This window comes from Chaetura pelagica, unplaced genomic scaffold, assembly GCF_000747805.2.
Source record: "Chaetura pelagica isolate M959 unplaced genomic scaffold, ChaPel_1.0 scaffold94, whole genome shotgun sequence".
In the NCBI taxonomy this organism is placed as follows: domain Eukaryota; kingdom Metazoa; phylum Chordata; class Aves; order Apodiformes; family Apodidae; genus Chaetura; species Chaetura pelagica.
In genome coordinates, this window is record NW_009952881.1 from 1,989 (window position 1) to 16,979 (window position 14,991).

The 14,991-nt window shown below is 40.1% G+C and overlaps 1 protein-coding gene across 1 annotated transcript in view; it reads left to right on the forward strand.

Moving 5' to 3' along the window:
- SPTY2D1 (SPT2, Suppressor of Ty, domain containing 1 (S. cerevisiae)) overlaps window positions 1-5,385 on the forward strand; it is a gene marked incomplete at its 5' end in the record, with an annotated part of 7,068 nt that extends 1,683 nt beyond the window's left edge. Inside the window, 5 exons of the mRNA XM_009995403.1 lie at window positions 1-1,247; window positions 1,362-1,581; window positions 2,357-2,513; window positions 3,157-3,234; window positions 5,154-5,385. Of these exons, the coding sequence (XP_009993705.1) occupies window positions 1-1,247; window positions 1,362-1,581; window positions 2,357-2,513; window positions 3,157-3,234; window positions 5,154-5,250 (1,799 nt within the window). The remainder of the gene's footprint in view (window positions 1,248-1,361; window positions 1,582-2,356; window positions 2,514-3,156; window positions 3,235-5,153) is intronic.
- Window positions 5,386-14,991: the final 9,606 nt, after the last annotated feature.

Consider the following 14,991-nt stretch of genomic DNA (forward strand, 5'->3'; position numbering starts at 1 on the left):
GAATTCCTGTTGAAGAGAAGCCTAAAAAGAGGAGGACTTGTGAGAATGTTGCTCAGGCCCCTGAGACTGAGTATGCAACAGAAGATGAAACTGAGCAACTCGAATACAGTCAGACTGAATCTGAGCATGAGCAAGAAGAATATGAAGAGAAACCATCCAAATTTGCAGTGAAACCAAAGGCACCTCCCAAAAGTGCACCAGCACCTCTGAACTTCGCAGATCTCTTAAGGCTTGCTGAAAAAAAACAGTATGAACCAGTAGAAATAAAAGTAGTGAAAAAGGTAGAAGAAGAGAGACCCAGGACAGCAGAAGAATTGAGAGAGAGGGAGTATTTGGGACGCAAAAACAAAAGAGTAGAAATGCATAAGAAAAATGAGAAGGAGATTAGAAATACAGGGATATCCAGTTCTTCAAAAAAAGTAATTGCTCAGAAAGATTCTGTAAATGCAAAACTTAAAAAAAGCTCAGTAGATAAACATCCCACACCAAAAGGCAGTCTGTCATCTTCTATGAGTGGTACTGATAAGAAATTCAAAGCACCAGCATTGACTGAAAAACACTCACGGTCATCATCTTCCTCTAGATTTGAGCAAATGGAGAAAAACTCACAAAATGGCTCTTTAAAAAGCTCTACTGGTAGCAGTCATACTAAAGTACCTGTCAATGGTATTGGAAAGTCTGGCTCAAGCTCTCATGTGCCACCCTCAAAACCAGCAGCCAATGGGGCTCAGAGGTTACCATCTGCTAAAGAATCTAGCCTGAAAAAGGCTGTCCATACAAAATCAGGAAATGCTGCAGCCCTTCAGCATGGAATCAGCTCCAATGCAAAACGATCAGGCAGCAGCTTAGGAAAAGGAGGACCTGGACATCCAGGTGGTGGTCCAAGTGCAGGACCTGGGCGATCAAGCAGCAATTCTGGTGTAGGTCCTGGAAGGCCAGGAAGTGGTTTAAGCCCAGGACCTGGGCGACTGGGCAGTGGCTCAGGCACAGGACCTGGAAGGCCAGGCAGCAGCTCAAGCCTAGGACCTGGGCAACTGGGCAGTGGCTCAGGCACAGGACCTGGAAGGCCAGGCAGCAGCTCAAGCCTAGGACCTGGGCAACTGGGCAGTGGCTCAGGCACAGGACCTGGAAGGCCAGCTGGCAGCTCAAGCACAGGACCTGGGCGACCTGGCAGCAGCTTGGGCACTGGACCAGGAAGGCCAGGCATCGGCACAAATGCAGGACCTGGGCGACCAGGCAGCAGTGCAGTTACAGGACCAGGAAGACCAGGAGTCAGACCGAGTACTGGACCTAGGCGACCCAGCAGCAGCTTGGGAACAGGACCAGGAAGGCCAGGAATCAGTCCAAGCGCAGCGGCCAAGCGACCGGGCAGCAGCTTGGGAACAGGACCAGGAAGGCCAGGCATCAGCCCAAGTGCAGGACCAGGGCGACCAGGCAGTGGCTTGGGTACAGCTGTAAAACCGAAGTGTACTGTGGTGTCAGAAACTATTTCTTCTAAAAACCTGGTCACAAGACCTAGCAATGGACAGATAAATGGAGCAAGATCTTTTCAAGGACATAGACCTGTGTTACATCCACAAGGTATAAAGTTCTAGAGCAAATAATTTTGTCACTCAGTTATTTGGTTATTTGGTTTTTATTTTTATATGTGCCTGAATTGAGGTCACTGAGGGTCTTGGACAATTTACAGATGAAACTGGGAAGACTGGTACAAAATACTGTATTTGTCTTTTAAGGAGTGCATTTAATAGTAGAATGTTTTTTTCTGCTTTGTAGTTTTTTTTAATCTTACCTATGCTCATATTCATTGAAACACAGGCCTGGGGTGTGAAGTATTTACATGAAGGAAATCTAAGCAGCCTGTGACAAATGTTGGCATACAAATGCTTTTAGAAGGAAAAGAATTGAAGGTTGCCCTTCCTGCATTGCTTGATTATGCTTAGTGTTGAAAATGTCATAGTGCCTTAAATAACAGATGCTTAAAGCGTGACTGAGATTTAAGTGTTTTGGCAAACTCACCTAATCAGTAAGCAAGCAGTTCTAAACATTTCTTTCTGAACAGAAACAAGCAACATGGACTGTAGCAAATAAGTGCCTAGAAAACTCTGAACAAGAACATAGACTCTCTGGTAGTTTTCTTCAGGATGCAGTTGATGATTATATATAATCTTCTGTTGCACAACTCAGAGGAAGTATTTCCTACTACTTAGTTTTCTGAGAATTGCTAATTAACTTGGGACAGAAGTTTTTCACCTTGAAGACCAAAGTTGTAAAATGTTTGTGTCTGAAGTAAGTAGTACTGTTAAATTAACGTTATACTAATATTAATGATTTTTCTCACTCCCTTGTCTTTTAGGTCTCGGAAGACCACCTGTTGGTTACAAGAGACAAATAGAAGATGATGATGATGATGAATATGACTCTGAAATGGATGACTTCATTGAAGATGAAGGGGAACCCCAAGAAGAAATATCAAAACATATTCGGGAAATATTTGGCTATGACCGGAAAAGGTAAGAAAAATGTCAATTTTAAGATACTGCAGAACAAACAACAGAACAAGAGAAATTAAGGTTGTTCAGTAAATAAAAATGTTTTAGAAATGGGGACATGCTGATATCCAAAATTATTTTTGCATTGCATAAATTTAACAAGCATTAGAGTTGCTTTTCTGGTAGAAGGGACCTCGAATTTCACACTGCTTGCTATGCTTTTCTGAGCAGCAGTAAAATCTGATGCAATGGGACATAGCTGGAAAACAGCATAGCTTCAGTGTTTCACCTGTATAATTCTTAACAGCTCTCCTGTTATTGAATGGTAAAATACTTTCTATACCAGTCAGCAATATTTCAGGATTAATCACATCTAGCTGCCTGAATATGAACTACTAGATGGAATAGCTGTTCTGTGAGAGGATCTAACTTGGTATAACGAGGTGCTGGAAAAGCAAGGCTCTTACTTAGCTTATTTAAATATTTCCTTGTCTGACAATAAGGTATCAGAATGCAACCATTTTAAGGCTTGTAACGTAGATTCTTTCAAAACACTAGAATCTGTGTATGGCAAGGTAATTCTTTCTAAGAAAGGCTGTGAATTAATAACTGAACTGTACAGTATGTTTTTTTTGTGCGCTGAAAATCTAATGTTAATTTCCAGATACAAAGATGAAAGTGATTATGCCTTACGTTATATGGAGAGCAGCTGGAGAGAGCAACAGAAAGAAGAAGCTAGGAGGTATGCCTGGGTTGAAACTCAGATAGAAAGTGGACAGTTTATTGCCCAAGTCATGAGGCTAAGCTAGAGTGGATAATTGCTGCTTTTTATAGCAGAGGAAAATAAGCCTTACAATTTTTTATAAAAAAGTGTAGGTAAAGATTAAACTCTGCCATCCAGTGATGGGTACAGTAAATAAATCTCATATGTTTGTTTTCATGCATCACAAACTTTGTAAAGTTTGTAAACAAAAACAACAAAAGCAAAACAAAACACAAACCAACCAAACAAGCAAAAAAAACCCAACAAAACCAACTTATGCCCAAAAATATTTTAAAACTTTAAGTTTCAGTCAAAATACTAAACCTTTCAATTTGTTACAAACATTACAAGTCCTAGGTTGAGTACTTGAATAAGATTTGGTCTTATCTGTGTATGTTTGTGTGTATATTTCTATGCAAGTGTAAAAAGTACTGTGACTAACTTCTTACTCAGTGATTTTAAATATTAATATTATATTTTCATATTGGTTTTGACCATTGGTTTTGGCCTCTACATGTACACAATTCGTATGTCACTATTATAAAAGCTGGTGGTCATAAACTGATTTTCTTTAAAGGCTGGTGGAGCAAGCTTTGTGAAAGTTGTAAGAGGTTTTTATAGATAATGGAAAAAATACTGGAATATACTGAGCACATTTTTTGTTATTTGTAAGGTACCTTGAGCGCTGGAAACTTGAATTGTTTTGAAGATACAGCCATTGTCTTTATTCCTCCTTGCTCCGGGGAAACAGCTGCAGCTCATGAAAAGCTACAGTCTGCTAAATGGAGTCAGAGGGAAACAACTGGGAATTTAGTGATACTGCTATTGACCAAATTCTCTGCTGAAGACCTAGAGTGAGGTTTTGCAGAGTTGAACACCTGGCTAACTTTTAACTGCACGTGCTAGTGTAAAGGATGGGGTGATAACAAACTTGAGTAAAATTGAATTTTAACTGGTTTTAGTGCTTAGCTACTTTTCACTGAGTTTGATTCAAAGCACTGTGGTGCTTGAAATGAGGAACTTTTTCTAACCAAGCAAGCCCACTGAAATTATAGTTGTGAAGTTCTTGAGCTTTTTGCACCAAGGTGCATGCTACACTGACTTATGTTGCTTCCAAGTGAACTATGGATGTAAAAATGTATTTGGTGGGGCTGCAAATGAGACAGTAGCTGCTCAAGACATGGTAACTTTGCCACTCCTGTTACTAATAGCAAGCTAGCAAGACTATCCAGCCCTTATTTATTGAAGCAGAGATCAGTGATTCCAGATAATGTTTTAAATATCACTTTCAACAGACAGACTTCTAGGAAGCTGAGGAAATTATGCAGGAATGTAACTAGAACATGTTTTCTTAGAGTCTTTCATGGGCCTGTTCATCTGTCATAGCAGCCAAACGAACTGAGCATGGAGCAACTTTATGCTTGTGCTACCTGAATGGTGCCTCAAGCCAGGAAGTTGGTACAATACCTTTCACTTCTCTGCTGTTTGACATATCCATTCACTCCCTTGCTGAAGTAAAAGATTTAGGTGGCTTTCAGAATTTCGTGAGTCAGGCCTGCTATGACTTGTATGTAACAGATACGTCAGCAAGAACCGATGTTTCAGCAGCTTCTTTTCAGAAAAAAAGAAATCTTGCACATTGAATTTTTTCAGGTTTTTTTAAAGTTAAAAAAAATAATCCATCGATTTTGTTTTAGTCAATGATAAAATCTTGGATTTTTTTTCTTAAAGCTGTGTATTCTTGCTATAAAGAAGATTTGTGATTGTTGAACTGATCTAACATTTTTGTTGAAATCGGATGTAATACTTTTAGGATTGCTTTTCTGGGGGGAGGGGTAGAAGTCACATTTCATGTTTCTTGAGTAGCACTGTGTAAAAGATTTCATCTTATTTGACAGCTTGAGACTTGGTGTTCAGGAGGACTTGGAAGAATTGAGAAGGGAAGAAGAAGAATTAAAGCGCAAGAGACAGTCTAAGAAGCTGAGGACACGTTAATTGACTTCTGGTGTTGACTTTTTCCATGTTCCTGCTATCCTCTGCCTCCATACATCTCTTATTCTACTTCAGTTTCCATTTGCTTGTTAGAGGGCAAAAGAATATTTAAAGGGATTAAAGTACTGAAAAGCAAGGCTTTAGTTGGACCTAAATAAGATATTTATTTTTAATACTTGCCAGGGTTGGTTTTTTATGAAGAAATTAATGCACTAATGCATATTATTAAGTGGAATAAATTTAATAGATGATTCCATTGATTAAATCAGTTCAAGATGCCAGCAGAAATATTGACTAGCTATGCACTGACTTGGAACTGTGTGGGCCCATGTACCCAGAAACTAATGTTGCATTTGCTTGAAAGAAAGGAATAGCATTCTTGTTTCCTGATTTCTTGAGACTTGGAGAAATTGCTTTATGTCGTACTCTTGTCTCCCAACTTGAGCCTCAAAGTATTGAAATGTCATCTTCTATACAGAAGCAGCTTGGGTGTAAATTCAGCTGTTGCCACAGATGTTCAAAGCAATAAAGTGCTGCCTATTTTCTGGTTTGAGGACCCATCAAAATAATTTGAACCTCTTTCTTTCTAAATAGAAAAGTGCATGTCCTTTGCAAATTGTACAGTTATAGATATGGGCAAATTATTATGTTGGCTTTCGCTGAGTCTGGAATGCCAGTCTAAGTATGATAAATACACATCCTGAAAACAAATTGCTGGTGTTTGTATGTGACTTGTGCTTTTGGGCTCAAGTGTATGCTTGGGAATTCTTTCCTGCCCTGTACATCTTCACATTTAACAGCTGCTGCTGCTTTTACAAATTGTGTACGATGCACATGTTTTTTCTTGCATTAAACATCCGATGTGTTAAATGATTTAAAATGTGAAGCAGTCATTTATCTAATTAGGCTTACTATTTAGAAAGCACATCAGAATTAAGTTTTGTTAGAATATATTTGCAGCTTTTAAATTTTAAGAACTTTGTGTTAACTAGTTAATGCTTGTGATTAGTTGTATCAAACCAAAAATCTACATTTATACATAAAGCAGGAGAGTTAGTTCAGTTACTTACCTTAATGCCCATATTTGCACAGTATTTCTAACTATGCACTTGAAGACTGTTTCTGTCAGTAACTGAATTTGTTTACAATCAGCACAGGGCTCATGTAAGTCTATAGTAGTTGTACTGAGAGTCTGAAGCTCAAATCTGGTGTTGTATCTACTTTGATTCTTCCAAGTTGCTCTTCAAAACTCACCAGTATCACCACTCAGCTTTGCCTCAAGCTCCAGTACTCCACTGATAGTACTTCTTACTTCAGCTCCTGAGGCTGTTATGTTTTAATGGTAGAAGTACTTGGAAAGGTACAAAAAGGGCATTGGGTGTTGTGGGGGTGGGGGTTGGGAGAGGAAGTAGTAAAGGAATAAAAAGGAAAAAATACATTATAGAAAAATGACAAAGGAACCTTTCCTATCAGGGGCCATTCATAACAATGCTGCTTCTAGGAAGTAGTTTGGATAGCAACCTGTAAGGAACAATCTTGGAAGCTGCTGAAGTTTAAACATCTGACTCTTAATGTAAGAAAAAACAGATTTGCCTTTTTAAGATGTTTTTTGTGTACGGTGTAGCATTTCACTGCCTCAGTAAAACAATGACGTGTAAGCTGTTGGGATAGTTTCTGGAAACTAATTCAGTATTAGATGACAGGGAGCCCAGATGAAGATACCAGAATTGCTCCTCTGTATTTTTAACTTTCTACATCGACTAAAATACTCTTTCTCAGTGAAGTGAACTTACGATCATGCAAGGTAGTGTAACGTCACTGCTTGTCTACAAGTGTTTTATTCACTCTGCTTCATTTAGACCATCTAAAATTTTGTATTGCAGTTCCTAGAACTATCCATTCAACACAACACTGGGACCATGATAAAGTTACTGTTTGGGTTGTTTTACTTTTTTAGTTCTTTCTAGCCGGAGAAAGGCTCTAGGTCTGTCAACCCAGACAGCTGTATCAGTTGTGAGCAACTTCCTGCCTGGATGGGGAAAAAAGTCTCTTATGAAGCAAAAGAAATATATTCATTCAAAAGGTATTCAGTTGGGAATTAAATCTGCATTTCAGATAAATGCAACCTGATTATTTCACCACTTTCTGATTATTTAATCATGCAAGATCAGTTAAATTTCTTAATCTGTAAAGCACTTTGTCATTTGTCCTTTAAATGATGACTGGAATGTACTCTGCTAGCCTCCCTAAGACACTGTATAACTGTTTCTTCACACAATGATTGCTTAAATTTTGTCTATTTCATACCAAAATGATTCAAGGATGCATTTGTAATTTTACAGTCAAGAAGTACTTTCTCATAATTGGCACAGAATGTTAATGTTTTTTGAATTTTATACAAATGTTTGGGTATTAATGTGTTGGCATTTGCTGCGTATTTGTAAATCAGCTAGGAAGAAACTAAGTCTGGGGCTTTTGTTTCCTGACCTTGTATCCAAAAATATGTTTACTGTTTGCCAGGGCAATAGTATTAATCTAATGAGAGGACTTCAGTACTTGTCCAAAGTGCATCTAAATTTGAGCTTAAGGAAAACTGAACAAATGCTTATATTGGTTTATGTGGATCTGATGTTAAGCTAATTATTTAATTGAATTTAATGAAATTCTGGTTTGGTTTTTAGATATTTTAATTCACTGTTTGACAATGTGCCTTTTTAACTAAATTGTGTCCAAAAAAAATGAATGTAGGAATATAAAGTTGGTTGGTTTCTGCTATCTCTGATTTTGTATCCTTAAATTTGACAGTGTGAAATTACATACTTTTCATAAAACCCTTCCAGGTCTGGCTTTGATTGCACAATTACAGTAGCTACTTCTTTACTGCTAATGCTAAATCAAATGAGGGGCACTTTCTATTGATGACTACTTTTTGAAAATGTCTTGTATTTACATTGGAGCTGTATTTCACTTCACAGCGATGTCTTTTGGAGGCCAGGGTTTTGCATATCACAGGAAGCCTTAGTGTGCAACTCTGTGCTGTGCTTTAAAATAAAAATCTTTCAAGAAGTATATGAGATCTCTATGGAAATCTGGATTTATTTTTGTGTAAAGCCCAAAATATTGTCCAGGAAAACTAACTTTCTATTTTTTTTGCATTTTGTAACATAATCTAGTAGCTGATGCATATTTCTAGAGACAACATATTTCTGGAGACCAAAACATGTCAAAGAAAATAAATATATGGAGAGATTGGTGTTTAAATTGTGATGAATGTACTTGTATTTATTTTGGTGAGTGGGTGTGATGAAATATTAAAGTTTTAATGTGTAAATAAGGGTGTTTCTAGTTTTAGCCAATGTTGTGGGGTTTTTTCCTTTGGGGATATTTGTGCACAATGTCTTTTTACACAATGTGACAAATCAGGTTAAAAACTCGTACGTAGCTTAACTTTCCTGGTGCTGTCAAGAAAGTGTATACTTTTGCACACACCAAATGCATCTAAGTTTTGCTGAGTATGTATCCAATAAATTACAGGCATTAAACATTTTACTGCTATTTCTCATTGGTTTACTTTATGGAAGATTTTTCAGAATTCTTGTCTGCTGTTTCCTCTGAGCTGTTACATACAACAGCCTTAGTCTGAGTGTTCTCCAAGAATTGTTCTCTTGTTTTCATGGAGCCAGCAAGAATGCATGAAAAATTAATGGAGTCACTTAAGTATTCAGAGAAGATCTGAAAATCATTGGTATCTCCTGCAGTTTGGGCTTGTGACATAGTATATATTTGCAGGTACATGTATTTTAGAATTCTAATGTACATAAACATACCTGTTGCCTTTAATCTCTCACAGTATGAGTCATGTTTCATAAGCAGCATCTTTCTTGGATTCTTATTCCCATGTAAAGAACCTGAACTTCCATGACTGCTGTCTGCTATGAACAGTTTACTGCTTTGCCGGGTAGAGGTGACTGTTCTGAGCAGCTAGTATTGCTGATCACTTACAAGCAGGTAAATGAACACACATCAAAGTGAGACCATCTGCCTTGCCTTTGAAACAGCAATGCCTGTATACTCTTGTACTGAAATATTTTTAAATCAGATTGCAAAATAGGATTTGATCAGTGTCCTACAAGTAGGCTTTTTTTTAAGGCATGAAATCTTAGCTTCTTTGGAATGACCTTGTATGGAATTCCCTTGAGATTTTTAATGTATCTTAACAGCTGTAATCAGTTGCTGTCAGCCATTATTTCAAAGCAGATATATTCTGTTCAGGCAAAGGGTGATTCTACAACAAGTTATTACCTTTACTGGCTGGAAGCAAAAAAACTACTCAAGTTAGGAAAAAAGATTTCTCTCATTTGAGGGCAGTTTTAAATTGTATTTTATTTGCAATAACATTTTAGCTCCCCAACACAGAATTTCAATTTAGTCTTCCCATGGATGGCCTTATAAGTTGAAATGCATGTGGAAAAATTTTTCCATGAGCCCAAGGATCCGAAAAGCTTTTGGCATATATTTTGTGGGATTAAACACAGAAGAGGATCCTGAAGTAATGAAATGTCACCAGTTTAGTCTTAACTTTGCTATCCACTACTGATGTTTAGTGGTGGTTTCCCAAACCATCAACCACCTGCTGCTTAATTTGCATTGGTGATTTTTCTCTGTTCAGTTCCTCATAGGAGCCTTGTTTTTTACCTATATCCTTTTTCCTGCACTGGCAAATTCAGAAAATTTTGTGCATGCTGGATGCAACTTCTGCCCAGTTTCTCAACATTGCTCAGTAGTGCTTGATGCCACCTCCTCTCATGTTGCATGTGTGAAAGTTGGTAGCAATTGACAAGGAGAATCAAAAGCTTGGGTTTGGTGTTTTTTGTTGTTGAAGGAATTGTCTTGAAAAACACTGGAGTGTGACATTCCAGGTTTTACAGTGCAGTTGGAATAACTATGAGAGCATACTTAGGCATACACTGAGTGTAAAAGGATGTTTTTTAGTGCCTTACATGTGTTTCTCCATGTATTTAACTGCTTTTCTGGACTCTTCACAAGAGGTAAATTCCTTGAATGATGCAGCTAAGAATAAATGGTGTTAGTTATGGGTCTGTTCTCAGTGCCCTATCACAGTAATTCTCCCCCTTGCCAGCTTCTTCTAGCTCTTTGGGTTGCATGAATACTTCATGGTCCCTCAACACATCCAGTATATAATGAGATGTGTCCAGACAAAGCGATGTATGTGTTAGACCACTGCACCTGTTGATTGACCTGCTGCTCTGCAATTGATAAAGGACTCTGCTTGTCATTATTTTTGCACAGGAGGAGCAGTAACAGGAGTCAATTAACTTTATCTGGTTCTTATTTTCTATCAATGTGCAGGAAGTCTGTTTTGTGAAATGTGACCATAAATGATGAGTAGACAGGCAGCCCAGTCACCTAAGATGAACGTTCAGAGTTGGCACAGAGTGACGCGCTGTTGTTAACAGCTCTTTCCCGCTGCCAAAATGAGTGAACCAGCAATCCCTCCATTAACCTGGCTTTCTGCTGGGTGTGTTTATGGAGGGAACACAGTGATGGCAGTGCTTTTAAACTGATAGTTATGATCTATAAAATAGTCACAGTGCAGCTCACTCAGGTGACTTACTGGTTGTTCAGAACAAAGATGAACACTGAGATAAATAATTCTCTTAGTCCTGAAATTTCCAGTTTGGGTTTTGTGAGGAAACTTGCCTCTGCCTCTGGTGTTGCAGCTGGGGTCTTCATTTATTCCCCAAACTTCAGTATCTGGGAACCATCACTCAAGCACACTTCAGAAGTGCAAATTTTGACTGTGGCATTAAATACTTAAAAGTTTGACTTGTAATTTCCATCCCATTGCTCATAGCTTAAATGACTTAAAGCATTGCATGATTTTCTCCACTGGGGAAAATTCTTTGAAATGCTTCCTGTATTGTAGTTTCATGTTACTGAGAAGCCTTTCCCTTGGCTTTGCTCTCTATCTAGAGACATAGGATGCTCACAGGTCAGCAGAAGAGTAAGACTAGTATTTAGAGTACAAAAGTTTAAGATAGTAAAAATTATGCCACATTTCCATTCCATTTGTATGGAGCTGAATAAAGTTCAAAAGCCACATGCTGTTTTTTAATACATAGGGTGCACTGTTATGGAGAAATTTGTTGTAATAAAATGAGTTTGCATTGCTCAATAAATGCCAGTTTGGGGCATTTTCTGTAGCTTGTTTGTTAACAATATATGCAAAATGCTATGGCCTCATTCAGAAGAGCACAGTGTTACCAGTTGCACTGGCTTTGCCAGATTATTTGTGCTGAAAGCTGATAAATATTCAAAAGAGACAGCGTTTGATAATAATACCTGATCCTGAAAGCCGAGTTTCATATTTCTACCTCTAGAAATCATATGAACTTAGAATTGACGCCACATTGGAGATTTTAGTCCAAACTCTGGCCAACAGACAATCAACTAGAGTAAAAGAACTAGCCTTTTTGTAGCAGTTGCAAATTTAGTATGTCCAGTAAAGGACAACTGATTACTACCTTGCAACCGCCCATGGATGGTGTAAGACAGGGTGTGGTTCTCTTCAAGCCTGCTTTTAACAGAACACACTTGTTGCTCCTGGAGCTATCAGTGTCCCTCCATCTGGCCGTGTTTTCCTTCAGCACTACCCTGGGTGCCTCTGGCCTGTCTCATGCTACTTTGGCTGATGGCAGCGAGTATGTAATCAGGCACAGATGAAGTAAATAACTGGCAGAAAATCTCTTCAGAAATGCCAGTTATACTACTGGCTTCCTTCTTGCTTAATGCTTGGGAGGTGCTGGGCTAGGGAAGTTGAGAGCCAGCTTTAGAAACTGAAATACAGAAGGAAACTTAATAATAAAAGGTAGAGATCAACTAAGAGAGAGAGGAACCACTAGAGGGCTGGTACAGGGTGGTACGTGGGCTATCAGGGCTATGTTCTGTGTGGGCAGAACCTCAGCCTGCTAGCAAGATATTTCATTGCCTAGAGGTTAGTTGGCATTAGGTTCTGTAAATTTAATAGTTATTCATTCCAGATGACGTTTAAGACAGATTTTGAGTCAGAGGGCACAGTTCTGAATTTAGAGAGTTTGAACAGTGAGTACGATGGAAATTGGGTCTGTAGTTTGGGTGTAGGCTCAGTCTTGCACAATAACAGTGCTACCACTCTCACTCTTCAGATGGTAGTGGTGTGTCACTACCAAGGAAGGGTATGTTGTCACTGCTCTGTCTTCTGTTACTATTTTTATTATGTATGCACTTAAAGATTTTTTCCAAGTGCTTCCAAACACCTAACCTGCTCACAACTGTACACATCTATTTGACTTCACTAGTTGTTTTTACTGTGAAATAGGGAGAAATTAAGAATGAAAATGCTTGAGCTTAAAAATTTTAAAAAGAGTGCTCTGTTCTCAAACATCAGTCTGTGCTAGGACCTTTGTGAAACAAAATTATTTTCAAAATGTTCCTTAAAATGGTCTAGATAAATGTTCATGCAGATCATTGTGTAATGGTTCATCACAGGGTTCACTGTGTTTCCACTCCCCAGAAGAGCATGTAGCCACAGGGTCTGTCACAGGCTGGGGTGAAGGCAGATGCCATTGCACATGTCCCAGATCAGAGCTCTTGGGGTCCCAACACAGTTTTATTTTCTTGTTCTTCCTACCAGAATACTTCCCCCTTTTTACAGTGGGTGTCTTCTACAAAGCCCACCAGCCTAGAGAACATAGTGTGCAAGGTTATACTGGTGACAGTCCCTGAGACAAAATCCCTCCCTCCCCTCTTCAGGGCAGGGGCTCCTCTAGGATGGTGGGGTTATGAACACAGCACCTAGGGTGCTGCCAGCCTGGCATGCACAGTGCAGAGTAGGGCTGGGGCTTGGAGGTGATGTGCCAGGTCACTGCTGCTGCTGTGCCACACATCCTGCCCCATAAACACTCTCCTGCAGGTCAGTTCTGCACGAATATGGCCTTGAGGAATGGCAGGACCAAGCACAGTGAGCCCATAGGGAAGGAGGAAAGGCAGTCCTCACCATACTTCCTCTTCACAGAGAGCCAGTCCATGGTGAGTTTGTCATCCTACCCTTTGTCTCACCCATTCAAGAGGTCCCATAACCCTTTCCCTCTCACCCTGGGCTTCACAGAGCCCCAGCTGTCATTTGCTAGGCTCCGAGTGTCAACCTAAATATTTCCACCACTCTCACCACTGCTGCAGCCATGGGACCCTGTCCTCTTCAATGCCAAGCTATGGTTTCTGCTTCTGGATGGTCTTACACAGCCTTGGATACAAGATGCTGTTGTGAATCCTCCTAACTGGCATTCTCAAGTGCAAGAAAGGCCAATACATAATGGGTCTGGCATCCTATTGCAGGAAAAGCTAAGGTTAGTTGTCTAAATATTTCCTTCCTGAAACTTAGTTGCATTGAATGTGGACAGCTGGAAACCATTCTAGAGTGTCTGCTCTACCATCAGCCTCTGCTATGGAGAACATAATGGCTTAATAAGCAATACTTAAATATAACCAGATGCTGATTCATCTGTGTGCACTGAGGCAGATCCTCAGTGTGCAGAAGTTATTGAAAGTCTGTTGAACTACAGCAACTTATTCTGGCAGGGGGAATGTGCTGCTGCTTGAAGAAAAACATCTTGGGTTCTGCCTTGTTGGTGGAGTGTGTAGAAACACCTTGAAGTCTAAAAGTGTTCTGTTAAAGAGTTCAGCTAATGGGATGATGACCTTCTTTTGCATAAAACAGCTGGGGCCCTTGCAGGGATGCGGATTTATTTTGAACTTGCCTCACAGTACTCCAATATTATTCACAAAACAAACAACATCCCAAAGGTAGCGACTCTTGCACAATTGCTTGCAGAACTTGACCACCAAGGAGGCACTGTGCTTGCTGGGCAAATGAAAGGCACCTGCTGGGACTTGCAATGCTCATTCCTGATGGACTGATCTTGAACAGTCCAGTTCTGTGCCTTTTCTTTGAGGCCGTGGTAACCTCCAAGCTGAACACTGAAATCGTGAGGTGATTTGTTATGCCACAGACAGTTTCAGCACAGAAACAACACATACGGTGGAAAAAGTTGATAAAGGTTGTTCTAAACCTAACTATTTGTTGCTGTTGCTGTGCCAACAACCTGTGCTCTTGGTCACTGTGTGCCTCGGGCCCAACACCAGTGGGGGGGGGGAAATGGTGTGATATTTCTTGAGATCTTACTCCTTGCAGAAACACGCTACTGTGTTTGGTCTGCTCTGACTGGGCAGTTCTCTGGCAGGTTATGGGGACAGGACTAGCACTTGTCTCCATCTACCCAGCTGAACCCACAGCTTTTTCCAACGAATTGCTGCTTTCCAAGGGCATTTCCCTGCTGTGTGGCAGGGACGCTTAAGAAATAACAGATTAAGTTAAGGAAAGAAGTTCCTTCTGTATTTTTACTTCCATACCTCTAACTTCATGAAGCTGCAAATCCGTTTGCAGGCTGTGAACGCACCAGGAAAACAAACAAACAAACAACCTGGGTGAACCCCTGCGAACACCCGTGCGGTCTGACAGCCGAGCTCTGCCAGCGCACAGGCCGGGCCGCGTCCCGCGGGCCTGAGCGAGGCAGGGACAGAGCCCGGAGCAATGTGGGCGCTGGAGGAGCAGCTGCTCATCTCCCGCAGCGGCCCGGCCCTGCTTTCCTGCCCCTTCCCTCTTCCACCGGCAGGGCTGGGCGGGCG